Consider the following 16,146-nt stretch of genomic DNA (forward strand, 5'->3'; position numbering starts at 1 on the left):
GGAGCAAGCAGAGGTCCTAAATTCAATTCCCAACAACCACATGAAGGCTCACAACTACAGCTACAGTGTGCTCATACATAAAATAAATAAATAAATCTTAAAAAAAAAAAAGCATAAGAAAGATGTTTCTACTTGCAATCCAACTTCAGACAAGGAACATGTTGTGGATGAACTTTCACGGCATCAAGTGGAAAGACGATCCCTTACCAGACTGATGGAAGACGGTCCCTTATCAGACTGACCAACATTGAGCCTCATCAGATTCGAGAGGGTTTCTTAATAAAATTATCTACACTGGGCCTGTCACTGCTCCATGGACGGGGCAAGAGACTTGACTAGGACCTGCACGCTCTGACGATGTACCACCACCACCCTATGTGCCACCCCCCCAGCCCCCAGACCAGTCTCTACAAGTTTTGTTTAGTCATCAGTGTGTTGGTCAAACCTGTGCTGGCACAGTCAGCCAGAAGTCACCTTTGCAATTTAATGGGTTTCCCAGGGATGCGGATGGCAGAGTGTCCCGACCGAGCTTGTAACATTTAAGCAAGGCAGGAGCAGAGAAACTTCCCAAGGTTGCATAGAGACCCTCGAGGATACGGCTCTATACGAGAGTTGGGACTCTTCGCCAGAATTCACCAAGGGTAACTAGAACAAAGTCGCAGTGCCGCACACAAGGTGATTCAATTTCATATATTCAGACTTTAAACCCAGGATGGAATCACAGACCTGCCAACAGTTAGAGAAAGGGATGCAAGGAGCATGTTGTAGAGATAAATACAAAGATGGAAACAGAGGTAAAACCTTCTCATTTCAAGAATCTCAAACCTAAGCTGCTCCAGAATCTAAAACCTCTTGTACAGTGCTATGATACCAGTGGTAAATCCCATGCCTGACCTCTTGGGATGGCTTACAATCGATATTGCAGACATTCCTTTCCTGTGTACAGGGTCTATATAAAACATAAATGAGATTTATGTTTAGACTTGAATCCTCTCCCCCAAGATACCTTATCATGTATTCACAAATATTCTAACGTCTTATAAAAACAGTTCTGGTCCCAAACAATTGAAGTCAACATACTGCTAAAAATTTCAAGTGTTTGAGGGCAAAAGCCAGATGCAAATTCTACAATCCACTTTGGTGCAAATCACCAAACCATGCCCGACTGTTTGTCTAGTTTTGAATCCACGCTTGGAGCCGGGAAATGAGAGTAATCTTATTTGCCACCCACTGACAAAGCTGACAGATGGTGATGTGTATGTGTATGTAGTCAAGCTCACAGGGAGACAAAGGAACCGCAGGACACACACTTTGTGACACCACGGCCACCTTGCGCAATGCAGGGCTCTGCAGATGGCCTTGCCTATCTCCCTCTGGCTGACCTGGTATAGTTCTGTCAAGTAACTCAAGGACAATGGTTTGTTCTTAAAGTGTTGTAAGATGTACCTTGTTTACAGGACTTGTTTCTTTATACTAATATTTCAGATCTACGTATATTTAACAAGAAGACTAACATCTGGGGGTGAAAAAACATGAGAAAACAAACTTCAGACAATAACTGTAAATGAGATGCGGAAAAACTAAAACAAACTCAATTAAAAAAAACAAACAAACAAAAAATAAAACAAAAAAACAGACAAGACCCATGGTCAAGACAAAAACACACCAAATACAAAGATTAGAAGCAAGATACTCTGGTTGCTGCTACTCCAAACCGATTTTTGATCATCACAGGGATAACTTTCCCTGCATTGTAAGCAGCTTGTTAATGAAAGCTTGAAAAAAAAAGTCCCCCAAGTCAAAATGTCACTCAAGGCTTGGAGTCGCACATGGTGTGTGACGAGCAAGAATCAGGCAGGTGACAACAGTGAGTGTGTCTGAGTCTGTAAAGCAACAGCCAACTCTAGGGACGGCATACTCTAGACACTGTTGTCATTTGGCTGAGAACAGTTGCAAGAAAGCTACTGTAGAAAGAAGAGACTTGAAATGGATTGGCTGACCACAGCCACAGAGTCACAGTGGCAGAAAGAGGGAATGTCCATGCCTGGAGGACTCACTGCCACCTGGTGAAGACTTTCACTCCGAACCAGAACAGTCACTGTTGCTGAGCCTTTACCGAATCCTGGTGCCAGATGTGGGGACAAGGCAAGGGACACTTGTGGGCCTCCATTGGCTTATAATGTGTTTGGTAGATAATGAGGGGTTGGGGAGGGTAGTAGGGGAGGGGCAAGGCGTTTGGAAACATGCACTCTAGTGAACTTCTGGCACAAAAATAACTGGCTTGTTTCATCAATTGCTCATTAATATACAACCAAAAGTAATCGGGGCATTGTATATAATACTGAAAGGAACCAATAATAAGAGAAAGGTTCGGCAGTTACGCTCTCCGGGTGCAGGAGTGCACCAGGTTCAGCAACGCATGAGATCTCGGTGGAACTTTCTAAGAAGGCAACGGCTTAGCACTGGGGGGGGNGGGGGGGGGATGTGTCTGAGTGTGTGAGCACGTGTGTACTGCATGGATTTCCTCCAGTGAGGAACCTCAAACCACTGTCTAGCCTGGGATTATAGAAACTAGACAAAGGGAGTACATTTTGATGAGCTGTTGATCTTACACACATACACAGGCAGCTTTGTACGAACCCACATCTAAACACACACACACCCCAGAGAAACATCGTTGTTAGGCTCTGAGGAGATGTTCACTGTGGTGTTTGGGCTGGGAATGTCAGTAGCACAGTGTCCAGAAACATTGAGCCACTGAAGAGAAGAAAACACAGTCTGGCTCAAAGGTGTGGTCCCTAGGACAGGTGTACGCTGCTCCGCAGCCAATGCAGGCCTTGCTGGGAGTACTGGACCAAGTGTTCCATGCTGCTGTGCAGGGTGACAGGTCCCATGAGCAAATCCAGGTCATTGAAGAACTCTAGGAGACAGAGAGATGTGTGAGGGGTGCTACAGGGAAGTCAGGGCTTGCGTGACTTCAGACACAATCTATTCACGGCTTCAAGCATTCACCATTGTGTATGTGGCCTTTCCCTAGAACAATTAAAGTCCTACACCCAAGTCACTGTTATTTGCCATACTTGTGTTCCCAAATAACCAAGGTTCTGTATGATCCAGTTACATTTTCCTGGGAGAAAAAATGGTTTTCACTCAGAGTCTGTACGACTGTCTCTCCATTATTTCCCTGTCAACTGTCATGGGCCGAGCCTTCGAAGGGGGTCCAAGGAGCGGGGCTCCAGGACAGTGGGTCAGTCAGTGGTCTGCACCGAGTGGTCACCTCTGCTGAAGTTATTTCCTGGTCTCTGTTTGCTCTCTCCTTTTATTTTGTACCTCGGTACTTTCTGGGAGCAGTGGGGAGCACTGGGGAGGGGGAGGGAAGGGCAGGCAGATGAATCACAGGTGTGATGAACAGAGACACATAGATGTCACCAAGTAATGCTCCCTGGGAGGAAGCATCCGAGACATCGTGGTCAAAGTGGCATCCTTCTAAGAAGGCAACAGAGGTTCCGGGGGTGGGAAGAGGAATCCAGGCACAGAGCAGAGGAGGGACCGGCCAGCATGGGTGAACAGAGCCAGGTTTGCATACTACCCGTCACTGTCAACAGCAGGTAGTTCCCAGTGGTAAGATCACTGACCACCTACTACCGACCTAAAAACCTTTCCCTTCCCATCTTCTTAGCCTCGGAAAGCACCCACTGCTCTGTTGCAGTCTTATTACTGTTTGAGAGGCAGAGAATGTCTGAGAGAGGGAAGGGGAGAGGAGAGAGGTACTTATGCATCCATGTGGCAGTCACAGGACGACTTTTGGGATTTGATTTTCTCTTTTTACTGTGGGCTCCGGGAGTGAACTTGGGCTGTCAGGCTCGTACCCACTGAGCCTTCTCCGCGACCCCTATTACTTCTGTCATCAGCAAAACTCTTTTAAAGGTAATTAATTCACAACTGTGTGTAAGACATCCTCTTGAGAGATATAAAGATATAAGCACTAACACTTGTTTTGTTTTGTTTTGTTTTTTGTTTTTTGAGACAGGTCTTATTTACATAGCCCAGGCTAGCTTGGAATTTCCTTTGTAGCTCAAGCTGGACTCAACTTTCTTGAAATCTTCCTGCTTCAACTTCTTGAGTACCAAGGCTCTAGGATTCTGCCACCAAGCCTGGCTAGCAGCTTAGACGGTAAAGAGCTGCTAACGCTCATTCATATATTTAATATTTTTGGAGCCCCATCTGTGTTCTAGGAATTACGCTAGATCTTGGCATGGGGTGGGGGGGGGAGAAGCAAATTAAAATGAAATATAGTCTATGTGCAAGAAGCTCACTGGGAAATCCCATGATTGTACATGTACATCTGCGCCTGAATTGGTACCTGCATCTGTGTGTATCCGCGTCTATTTGAATCCACCTGCTTTTCCACAGCAAGGGTAAAAGCCGGCCCAGGTGGCAGGTGCCAACCTTTTCTTTCTGCTTTTGTAAACCGTGAAATTTGATCGCCAATGCCCCTCGGGCATATTTGCCTGTGCCTGGGCGGGTCCCCATTCTCCAGGGCTTGTGCACACACCTCTGTTTTCCTTGGCCAGGTTATCAGCCATCTCCCAGTAGTCGTAGCTGTGAAGGATGCTGTTGGTGATGCTGACGTGATTGGCCGCCATCTGGTGAATGCGCTGGGGGATGCTGACGATGGTCGATGGGGACAGGCCGCTGGAGCTGGAGAGGCTGCCCTGAGACCCCACGGAGCTGGCGGGAGAAGGGTTGGGAGACATGGGGGATGGGCTTCCAGTGCTCCTGGAAGAAGAGAGGTAGAAAATCCAGAGTGGAGAGGTTGGGAGCAGGCGAGGCAGGGCGGGCAGCCCCTCCCTCCGGGTATCTCGTCATGTGGACGTGTGGTTTATCTGCATTTGGGGAAAGTGAACTTACTTGCCACTGGACCCCCATGGGGATGGGGCTTGGGCAGCTTTCGATGAATTCTGCAGGGACATGAAAATTTGTACAGTGAGTGGCACTGGCTAAGTGACAGCAGCATATTTTCAGTCGACTGTGACAATAACTACTAAGATTCTATAGATCAGCGCAGAATCACTAAACACAGATTGGGGGAAGGGGGAGAGTTACAATCTCGGGGCTTTTCTTCTTCCATGGACACTAGTGTGTATGAATGAGGGTTTGGTGAACGATGAGCCGATCCAGAGTTTGTTTGTTTGTTTATTTATTTATTTACTTACTTAAATTGGAAATGAGTCTAAATCCCCTCGACAGAGTAGGAACTCTTCCCCTCTCCACAGCGAGCACGCCTTCCATCTAACTTTAGAGATCATTTATAGAGGCTTTTAAAAGAAGAGTGTCATTAAACCCCATTGTTTTGAATTACAAAGTTTAAAGTTATTTCTTTTAATGTTGGGTGTGGTGGCACATGCTTTTAATTCTAATACTCCAGAGATGAGCAGGGAGTCTGATGCCAGCCAGGGCTACACAGAGAAACCCTGTCTCAACCACCACCACCACCACCACCAACAACAACAACTTATTTCTCTTAAAGGAATAAGAGAATATTCTTAAAGTAATAGCTTCAAATGTATTTCTTAATGGAAAATTTAGAAATTCTGACACTTGTTACTACCTTATTACTAACCCAATTAATTGTACTGAGATGTCTCCCCCCCTTTTTTGGTGGTATTGGGCACTGAGCCCAAGGTGTTACAGGAAAACTCACTGCCGCGCAGCTCTATCCTCGGCCCCTGACGTCCATAGGTAGTCTGGCTTGGATATTACATCTCATGGGCTAGGTATCTACATCAGGCATTTAAAGGTCCCCTGTGTTGGGGTGTGGCTCAGTCACACTGCTTGGCTGACATATGAAGCTCCCGAGTTTAATTCCAGGCACCCCAACAAAGCAGAAACATATAAACAAGCAAGAGAGAGTGATTTTTAAAATTTTTATGTGCCTGTGTGTGAAGTGTGTGTGTGTGTGTGTGTGTGTGTGTGTGTGTGTGTGTGTGTGTAGAGGGCTGCATGTGAGAGCATGCCATGGGTGTGTAGAGGTCAGAGGACACCTTGTGGGAGTCAGTTCTCACCCTATTACCATGTGGGTCCTGGGGGAATGGGACTCAAATCATCAGGCAGCTGGACACCACGTGTCTAGCCTCTGAGGCAGCACACCAGCCCCAAAAGTTAAATTACCAAGAGAAATTGCCAAGTGCAGCCAGGGGGCTTCCTAAGAGCCTGACCTGCCTTCTTGGGTAGTCTACACCAGGAGAGGCTAGGACAATGAGGGTCCCGCCATTTATTCCTTTCAGGGACAAGAAACCATGCCTGCCAATTCCTAAGAACGTGCTTCCGGCAGAAGGAGCTTCGTGAAGTGACTGGCCATCCAGCGTTAGTGCAGAAGCTACCACTATGACAAGAACTGGCTTTCCGGGTTCTCAGCAAGTGTAGACACAGGACAGAGTCACAGACTGCCACTTTCACGTGTCTCATGGAGAAAGTCGGGAAGAAAATACCACCTTAGGGGGTTCCCTCTCTTTCCGGCCAGAACGGTTCCGACATGCCTAGTTGACGTGAGACGTTTCAGCTGTGTTTCCTCACGTCAACATTCTGGACAGGAGAACACAACATGGAAGAGGGGAAAGACGTCTGGGGGTTGCAGGAAGCTTCCGAAAGATTCTGAATGGGATGGAAGTCTGTAAGCACCACGACACGGGTAGAGACAGTCTCTCCTCAGAAACAGCACATACTGACTGCTAAAGCATGTTCTCCACAGCCACATTATCACAGTAGCCTTCAGGCTCCAGGCCCCAAGCTGGATTTAAATGATCCTTGGAGTGTGGCACAAAGGGCACCTAGTAGGTACAAAACTTCAACAAGAAGGACAAGTTTTGGAGGTCCCCTGAAGGCATGTGGTCAGAACTCGGAGAGAGGGACAGATCTGAGATGTGCTGTCACAAAGATGGTGGCAGCATTTAACAGGTGCAGGGTACAACAAACCACACTGTACACTATTAGTAGTAACCTGCCACTTGAAATATACTTAAAAATATACAAATGCCTGTAACTCCTGGAAGAGAAACTGATTTTCTGTTCCCTTCTCTGTCCATTTTTGTTCATATTTTCAGACTGGATACACACATAAAAACAATCCTTTAAAAGCTTGCCAGAACTCACTGGGATCACAGAATTCAGCTTACTCCTTTATTCAAGCATCTTTGGTTTTACTCTATATAGCAATTCATCCCTTAGACTCTGATTTCCTGAAAATCACTCTCTCTGCCTCCACTCCCATATCTGTTATGTGTGTTTGAGACAGGTCTCAATGTATAGATCTGATTGGCCTGGAACTTGCAGTGATCCTCCTGCCTCTGCCTACTGAGTGCTGGGATCACAGGCAAGCCTACCAGGCTATCTCAATGCTCTGCAGCAGTCATTCCATATGGACAATTAGAAAATGACAGTGCAACAGACACAGACCAGAGCATCACCAGGATAGCCTGGCCAGCCAGCTGGTCTCTCATATGTTCAGGTTGGCAATAAAGGACTAAAAAAGGTGTGTGTGTGTGCGTGTGCATGTACATGCATGCATGTGTCTGTGTGTGTGTCTGTTTGTATATGTGTATGTGCATGTGTGTGTTTATATTTATGTGTGTCTGTGTATATGTGTGTCTATGTGTACATGTTTGTATGTGTGTGTCAGTGTGTATCTATATTTGTATATGTGTGTGTCTGTCTTTGTTTCTATGTGTCTGTGTGTCTGTATCTGTATATGTGTGTTAGTATGTATTTGTATGTGTGAGTGTGTGTTTGTACGTGCGTATCTGTGTGTGTTTGTATGTGTGTGTGCTTGTATGTGTACATATGTTTGTGTGTATGTATGTGTATGTGTGTACGTGTATGTGCGCATGCATGTGTTAGCGTGTGTATGTGTGACTGTGTGTTTGCATGTGTGTATCTCTCTGTATGTTTGTATTTGTGAGTGTGTGTTTGTATGTGTGTGTCTGTGTGTGTCTATGTGTGTTTGTATGTGTATGTATATGTTTGTGTGTATATGTATGTGTATGTGTGTTTGTGTGCGTGTGTGTGCACATGCATGTGTGTGACAAAGGAGGAGTGGAGACAAGGACGGTGTAATCTCAGACAAACAAGACATTTTGAACAAATGATTAACTTCAGGTCCACTTGCAACAGTGCAGCAAAGAGGTGCTCTTCATTTGTTTTGCTAGTTTTGTATTCTTCTCAGGAAAGTAATTGAATTTTCTGAGATAAAAGTTGCCATGGCTATGATTCAATCGGTATCACCACCACACATTGCTATTGAGAGTCTCTGAGCTATAACGAGCCATTTCCTATCCTTAAAAATGGCATTTCAATCAAAGATTAAATCAGCTACTAGAGATTAACTCAGGGGAGTGGGTCTAAGTAGTTACTTCCAAGAATTCTACATGGAGATAAGGAATTACATCTGTTCTAAAGACAGATCTATCACCTGGACACGGGACAAATTGGACATTCTCTGTTTAGAGGCCATAAAAATAAGGACATGAAGACAGGGGGACAAATTATCTGGGCTCTCAAGGCCCATTCTTGGAGGCCTACAAGCCACAAGTGTGTCATAAATGAGATGACTCTAGACAACAGAGATGGCAGGTTTAGCCTCAAGGCAATGGGTGCATGAGGCCCTTCAGAGGTGCCTCTGCCAGGGAGCGAGCCTAGCACAAGGAGGCACCGTGCTTATTTGCTACACAGTACCTTGAAATAGTCGATAAGTGCTTTTGAATATTTTACAGCATGGTCTCTTTTGAGTCGAAACATCCGCCAGTATAGGAGAGCCAGGCATCGGTAACTGCAGGGGAAGAAGAGAAATGTGTGTCCTTCACAGCGAAGCTCCAGAACAAATCCTGCCATTTCTGACTCAATATTTTGATCACACTTATACCTCTAAAATGTTCCCATCTTAAGTATGTGTATGAGTATTTGATGTTCCTTTTGTTCAACAAACATTATTTAAGACTCCAAGGAGGACCTTATACCTACATTTACCACCAGATGATGTGTAATAACAGCTTGAAGAGCTCTTTGTTGTGAACAGGGTCAGGCCACTCTCTTCTTCCACCACCAGAGGGCAGTGTCTCCCCACTACAGCCCGGGGGAGTGCTAACACAGTCTACACTGCTTTATGGGGTGAGCTATTGGCCTCGCAGACAGGACAGCAATTTCACAGATTTTATCATCTCTGCTTGTTAACGCTTTACTAGATTGTAATCAGTTCAAATAAAGCGTATTACAACCACAACAGAAATACTAATCTGAGGCTAGTTACATTTGCTCATTTACTACAATGTTTTGTATAATTATTTATATCCTACATATATTCCAACATTAATTATTAATCACCGTCAATTTATTAATCCCATCACGGCACTTCAATAAAGAAAAGGGCATATTTAGCATTTCCTGAGACTCAATTCTCTCCTGGTGCTTGTCACGGGTAATTCTTCCCCAGCTCAGATCAGGTATGTGTTACAATCACAAGGCGCACTGTATAAACCGATCCGCCTCTCTAGCACCTCAAAATCCAGAGGAAATCACGTCAAACAGCTCAGGATCATCTTGTGTCTACCTTGCGGTTAGGCCGTCTGAGTGAGATTCCATTAGATCTTCCATCTCACAGATTAAACCCAGAGCTCAGGGAACCTGCTGAGGGCACACCATTTTGAATTCACAGGACAGGAGAGACTAAGAGAAGGGCCGTGCAGTTTGAGAGATAGAAGTGGCAGAGCAGATGCTGTGGGGAGAGTTATCACTGCACAGCCCTTACTGCTGCAATCCTAAGTGCAGGGAGATTGATTACCCATTAGCCAGTGTGAAGGAAATTATTTTACTACCTAAGTAAGACGAGCATCCCCTCTGTTCAGTGTATTGATAACTCTAATGGATTGTGGGTACTCATGCATACTGATTTGGCATGCAGAGTACTTGTCCATGATTTTGACTGCATGGAAAGTGTTTGGTATAAGGAAAATTCCATTTAGCACAGTTCATGTTCAAAGGCCTGAGGTGGGGCCTGTTATATTGACTTCGCTTTTGTGCATGTGCACATGTGTGTTTATGTGTGTGCTCATGCCTACCCATAGTTGTGTAAAGACCAGAGGTCCACACTGCGTGTCTGTTGTTTGCCACCTTATTTCCCTGTGACAGGGGGCTGCTGGTTTTGGTTACCTGGACTGACTACGGTCACCATTCTCTCCCCGTGATGTGGTTACCATGAACTCAGGGTACCTTAGGGGAAAGTGGTCTGGAGGTCCCAGGAAGCACAGGGCAGCTCAGCACCCCATTTGCAGAGCTGGGGTTATACTTACCAAAGCGCAGCTAACTGTTTGTCCTCTGGTGTGGCATTGGGGCCTGAGTGGGTTTTTAGTCTCATAGCATACCTTAAAAAAAGAAAGAGATAAAAAAGCAAAGGAATTAAAAAGTGCTTTCTGGGTGTCAACAGAAGTTTTTCTATGGTTCTCCACCCCACCCTCAGGTGTTCTTTCTTTTCTTTTTATGTATATGTGTGTGTCTTGTTATGTACATGTATGTACATATGGGCATGTATGGGTGCGGATGCCCATGGAGGACAGACTGGGTATTGGATCCCCTGGAGCCTAAGTCACAAAGTAGCTTTGAGTTTTGGGATTCAAACCTGGGTCCTCTGCACAGGCAGTGGGTGTTCTTAACCACTGAACCCAACCTGAGTACGTAGGTGCTCACGGTGCTGACAAGCCTGCCTTAAAAGCTAGCCGACGGCATTACCGTGCCCACTGGGAAGAGATGGCTTTTATGGCTATCCTCTGCACTTTAATGACACAGAACCAACTCTCAGGAGTGCCGCAAGCTCGAGAAGTATCCGCAGATACGGTAAGGCGTCATTTCCCCTGGATTTCTCCCACGGAGTCACTGAGGATGGGGCTGAGGTCACCCTGGTACGTCCTCGTGGAGGGCAGCGCTCAGGTTTTACTTTGTGAAGCTCTTGGCACAGCAAGTGGCTTGCTGAAAACGGCTGAGAAAGTAATCCTGTTGCTGCAGAATCTCTAAGCTACAACAGCAGCCCTTTGCAGTTTACCCCAAAGCTTGCCCTGGGTAAAACCCTGTCTGTGTGACCTGCAGTTTGATGGTGTCAATGTTTTACACCGACTGAGGCATAGACGTCCTTACCTCCCTTCTCTTAAGTAATAGTAACTTGAGCACCAGACAGTGGTGTAAATTTTGTTTCAACCATCAAATGATTTACAAAACTCACTGGAAGGAAGTTTATTGTGTACACAGCTACAAGTGTTCTTCTTCCTAGACACACCAAGATTCCTTTTTCCACCACATCTTTTTTTTTTTTATTGAGGAAGTTCCTTCAGTCTTAAAAAATATATTTTTTATTTCAGTTGTTTTTTTTTAGTTTACAAATAACTAGGTTGTATTCTGACACTCTCCAAATACAATTTGTTTTTGTTTTATCTCCATTCCAACCTTCCATTGTGCTCTGAGAATGGGAGAGGGAAACGAGAGATGTCTTCTCCCTCTTTACTTGTGGGTCAGCTAGAGACAACGGCTTATGGTTCCCTTAGCCTGACTCCAGCTTGAGCACTGGACAGTTGTTTTTAAACTCTCTATGCCCCAGTGAGAGGGGACCACTGCTGTCCCCACACTGACAGCATGCCATGCTTCCTGGTTGCTTTCAGGATTTGGGTTTTGTAGTCCCATGTTGTCATGTGTGTCTTGGCATGTCTTGGTGTGTCTTTAGGGTTATCCTGTTTGGGGTTTCTTGGCTTTTTGAATCTGTCTTTTGTTCAGTGATTTTTAGCCATTATGTCTTCTACTATTCTTTCTGCCCCATTCTCTTTTCCTCTCATTCTGGGGCTCTAGTGATAACACACACACACACACACACACACACACACACACACACCACATACATACACAGAAATACACCACATACATACATACATACACCACACACATAAAATACATACACACACCCCACATACACACACATCCCCACACACATACCCTAGCCCCCCACATATACATACACACACATACACACCACACACATACCATACACACATATATACACCACACATATACCATACACACACATACATAACAAATACACCCAACACACAAAGACATATGCACACATACACACACACCACGCATATAGCATACACATAAACACACATTCATACCACTCATACACACACCACACATAACATACATACATACCACACTCATATATACATCACACAAATAAACACATATACATACATACACATGCATCCATAACACCACACATACTACACACTTAAATACATACATACACCACATACATATACCGTATACATACACACATATACATATATACATACACACCACACACACATGTATATACCACACACACAAACACATGTATACACCACACATACAATATCACATACATAGCACACATAAATACATACACACACCACACACATATACATACACATACCACATACACACATACATACACACATACATACACAGCATACACACATACATGCATATACATGCATGCACATACATGCATGCATGTACAAAGTTGGATCTTTTGTGATAATGATTATGTTTGCTATCGTTTGTAGTGGCTTGGAAATTCATGAGTTGGGAGTGATTCTCAAGCTAACAGTGCTCAGGGGCAAGAATCTTAAGGTGGCCGGGCAGTGGTGGCACAGGCCTTTAATCCCAGCACTTGGGAGGCAGAGGCAGGCAGATTTCTGAGTTTGAGGCCAGCCTGCTCTGCACAGTGAGTTCCAGGACAGCCAAGGCTACACAGAGATACCCTGTCTTGAAACAAACAAACAAACTAAAAAAGAAAAAAGAGAGAAAGAAAGAATCTTAAGGTGGCTTTGTTCCCCTGAATTGATTATGATCCTTTGCTCTCTGTAGCCCTGGGGAGGGAGGAAATCTCTCCCTTGTCGAGAGATGCCCATGCCCTGGCTCCCAAGTGTCTTTTAGGGAGAGGGGAGCTAGGACTGTTGAGTAAGGCACAGATTTAAGTGGCAAAATAGCCACTGCTCCTTTACAAATCCCATCATGGCAGAGTTCATAACTGGTTACATTTTATGGGGTACAATTTGACATGTGATACACATTCACACTGTATACTGTTCCTCTGAAACACAACCCTCGCCTCCACTTTCTGGGTACTGAGGGGGCGCTACTCATTCTGAAGTGTGCTCTCTCTGGGCCAGGTGGCCAACCTCAGTGGGTGCAGCAGGCGGCATATCTACATCCCGTGTGTTTGTGTTTGATGGGCTTTGTTGTGGCTATGATTCACCTGTCCACTTTACAGCATGATGTCTTTAAGCACTGAAGTTCACTGTAGGCCCTGTGGTGTCCGATATTTAAAAATCACAAACTGCACACCTGGTCTGCATATAGTTTTAATTCCCTGTTGCTTAGCGATATACTGACGGTCCTTCGTAGGTTTCCTTCCAAGAAACACCTCCTTAGGTCTACATTTCAGGTTACTACTGTCATTTCTTCTCACTACTCTTGAGAAGTAGAATGAGTGAATACATTTATTCATTTGAGCGACAAGGACTAAACCCAGTGGCTTGTACAGCTAACTGGCCTACCATAAGCTTGAATCTCCATTTTCCCTACTGACCTTTTATTTTCAACCAACTTATAGAAGAGATGAGTTCAACACCTCCCACGACCTATCTGAAGGACACGGGGACACCCCCCCCCCCTCACTCTGGACAGCCAGGGAGGCTTTGCGCAAGAGGTACCCTGCCTCACATAGGAAACAGGAAGGCAAGCCAAGGGAGAGTTGAAAGCCCCTCCCCATTCTTATTTTGGGGGAGTAATGTTTGGAAGTTGGTCTGGTGCAGTATATACAAATGCTAAATTCTGAACTGGTTGCAGTCCCACAAGCAAATGCTCATGTATACTAGCCCTTGTAATGTAAACCTAGCTCCCCAATTTAAAGCTATTGGTTAAATAAAAGTGGTTACAACCAATTAATGGGGGAGAATAGAGGCTGGTGGGGTTTTAGTTATTGGCTTAGGGATATCGCAGGTAGGGACATGGAGGAGAGAAAGAGGAGAAAGAAGGAGAGAGAAGGAGGGGGAAGGGGAAAAAGACAGAGAGAACAAGAGGTCTCCATTAGACATGGTGAACCAGGAGCACATGGCTGAATGAAATTGCCCACGGACAGACTGACAGAGCAGAAATAACTGGGCCAAGACTCAAACAGCAAGCACTTGGCAAGCACAAGTGAGAAATTAACAGTCAAGCATAGAGAAAAATAGATTAGGGGTAATTGGCACGGTAATTGTGCTAACACTGATTTTAAAAATCCATAGGACTCTGCCTTGATTATTGGGGGGCTTGTTGAGTTGTATTAATAACTAATAGTTATTAAATAACATTTAAAAACCATTTACAGAGGAGCATTGGCTCCCAATGGCTGCTAGAGCAGGCCACAGTTCTCTTCTTAGTATGTGCTTATGTGTACCACTTCCCGCCCCACCCCGCCCTTGCTGGAAGCAGGGCTTGCTTACCTGATGAGCTCCACTGTCTCCGAGTACATGGTGTACGGAGACTTGGATTCCATTGGCCCTTGTTCCATTGCGTTTCCACACTCGATGAAGGACAAGGCGGCTTCGGCATAGTTCAGGGCCTTCCCGAACTTCTCCACCTGACAAACAGAACCGGTTATGTGTTCCTTCTTCTTCTTTTTTTTTTTTTTTTTTTTTTTTGGTTTTTTTGAGACAGGGTTTCTCTGTGTAGCTCTGGCTGTCCTGGAACTCACTCTGTAGACCAGGCTGGTCTCAAACTCAGAAATCTGCCTGCCTCTGCCTCCCAAGTGCTGGGATTAAAGACGTGTGCCACCATGCCCAGCTTTCATAAGAGCTTTTTAAAGGGGGGAATTTCCACAGAGTTTATATGCTTTGAGAAACACAGGTTTTGAGCTCTAAGATTTGAGCTGAGGGGTGGGGGGAAAGGAGAGAGGGAGGGAGGGAGGTGGGGAGGGAGGTAGTTTTCTCTGCCATCCATAGCTCATTCTCCACAGTTTCAGGATCCTGTGGTCAATACAGTTTTAAAATGTTCTGAGGAAAATTCCAGAAATATACAGTAGTTTATTTTTTTTAAATCATAGTTTTCTATTATAATTGTTCTCCATGATCAGTATTTACTAGTCACTGTGAATGTCTTTCTGTGCTTTACTGCATATTAAAAACATGGATGCATATGAAAAATGTACACATAAGGCTTTGGATAATCTGCAGCTTCAAGGAACGATATGGGGAGCTCGGAGCTTGGAGCCCAGCTCCCACCGATAAAAGGCAACCAGTACAAGTCCTTTCCGGTTATTCTCTCAGACTGCCTCGGATTTGAGGCAGGTTAAGTGCCTACACGTCGGAGTCACGTGACTGACAGCCGTCAGTGCGGCTCAAGGCTAAGTTGCAGATTTCTGTTTCCTTCTCCCCAGTGGTCTGGCAAATTTACCCCCACACGGTGCTAAACGTGTGCCAGAGTTCAAAGTTCTGGCTCTGTACATAGATATTCATGGTTGTCTTTGAGCCTTGATTACCGCCTCATGGGCTACTTGTGACTTTATACCCCCTGGATGCCCACCCTCCTGGGCTTCATTGCTAAGAGGGAGGGCCTCACTGATGATTGAGGACAGGAACAAAGCGGGGGTCAACCCAAGGTTCAGAGCTGAAAATCAACCGCCAGAACAACTCTGGGGGTTATCCACATGGCCTACGTTTATGCTAAGCAGCACCAACTTCATAGCACCGACAGTTTGGCTGAACACACCTGGCAAAATGGGGCTCCCTACACCAGATGCAGCAGCCATGGGCCAGCTTTTTATAGCCCGAGTTCTCCCAAGTCTAGGACTCTGTACTGAGGTTCTGGCTCTAGACAGTGAATGCTGCTCCAGAAAACCACATATTCTTGCCTTGAAAAAAAACACCTCTGTTTTCCCATGATTTATTAATCAAAGACAAACTCATGGACCTTCCCTTTAACTCTCTTTAATTCCCATTTACTCTCAAGCCCCACCACTAAAACTAAATAAATAATTTCCCAAACTTTCATTAACAACGATAACTTTGAAAAATGATTGCAGAGCAAACC

At 45.1% G+C, this 16,146-nt stretch overlaps 1 protein-coding gene across 4 annotated transcripts in view; it reads right to left on the reverse strand.

The window, feature by feature from the left end:
- Nucleotides 1-676: 676 nt before the first annotated feature.
- Nucleotides 677-16,146, reverse strand: part of Aff3 (AF4/FMR2 family member 3) — a 448,844-nt gene continuing 433,374 nt past the window's right edge. For all 4 annotated transcript variants that reach the window (XM_021197941.2, XM_021197940.2, XM_029538747.1 and 1 more), the window contains 6 exons: nucleotides 14,562-14,698; nucleotides 10,341-10,412; nucleotides 8,731-8,824; nucleotides 4,912-4,961; nucleotides 4,556-4,779; nucleotides 677-2,920 (listed from right to left, as the gene is read on the reverse strand). In XM_021197941.2, the coding sequence (XP_021053600.1) occupies nucleotides 2,799-2,920; nucleotides 4,556-4,779; nucleotides 4,912-4,961; nucleotides 8,731-8,824; nucleotides 10,341-10,412; nucleotides 14,562-14,698 (699 nt within the window). In that variant the 3' untranslated portion in view covers nucleotides 677-2,798. The remainder of the gene's footprint in view (nucleotides 2,921-4,555; nucleotides 4,780-4,911; nucleotides 4,962-8,730; nucleotides 8,825-10,340; nucleotides 10,413-14,561; nucleotides 14,699-16,146) is intronic.

Source organism: Mus pahari, chromosome 5, assembly GCF_900095145.1.
Source record: "Mus pahari chromosome 5, PAHARI_EIJ_v1.1, whole genome shotgun sequence".
NCBI lineage: Eukaryota > Metazoa > Chordata > Mammalia > Rodentia > Muridae > Mus > Mus pahari.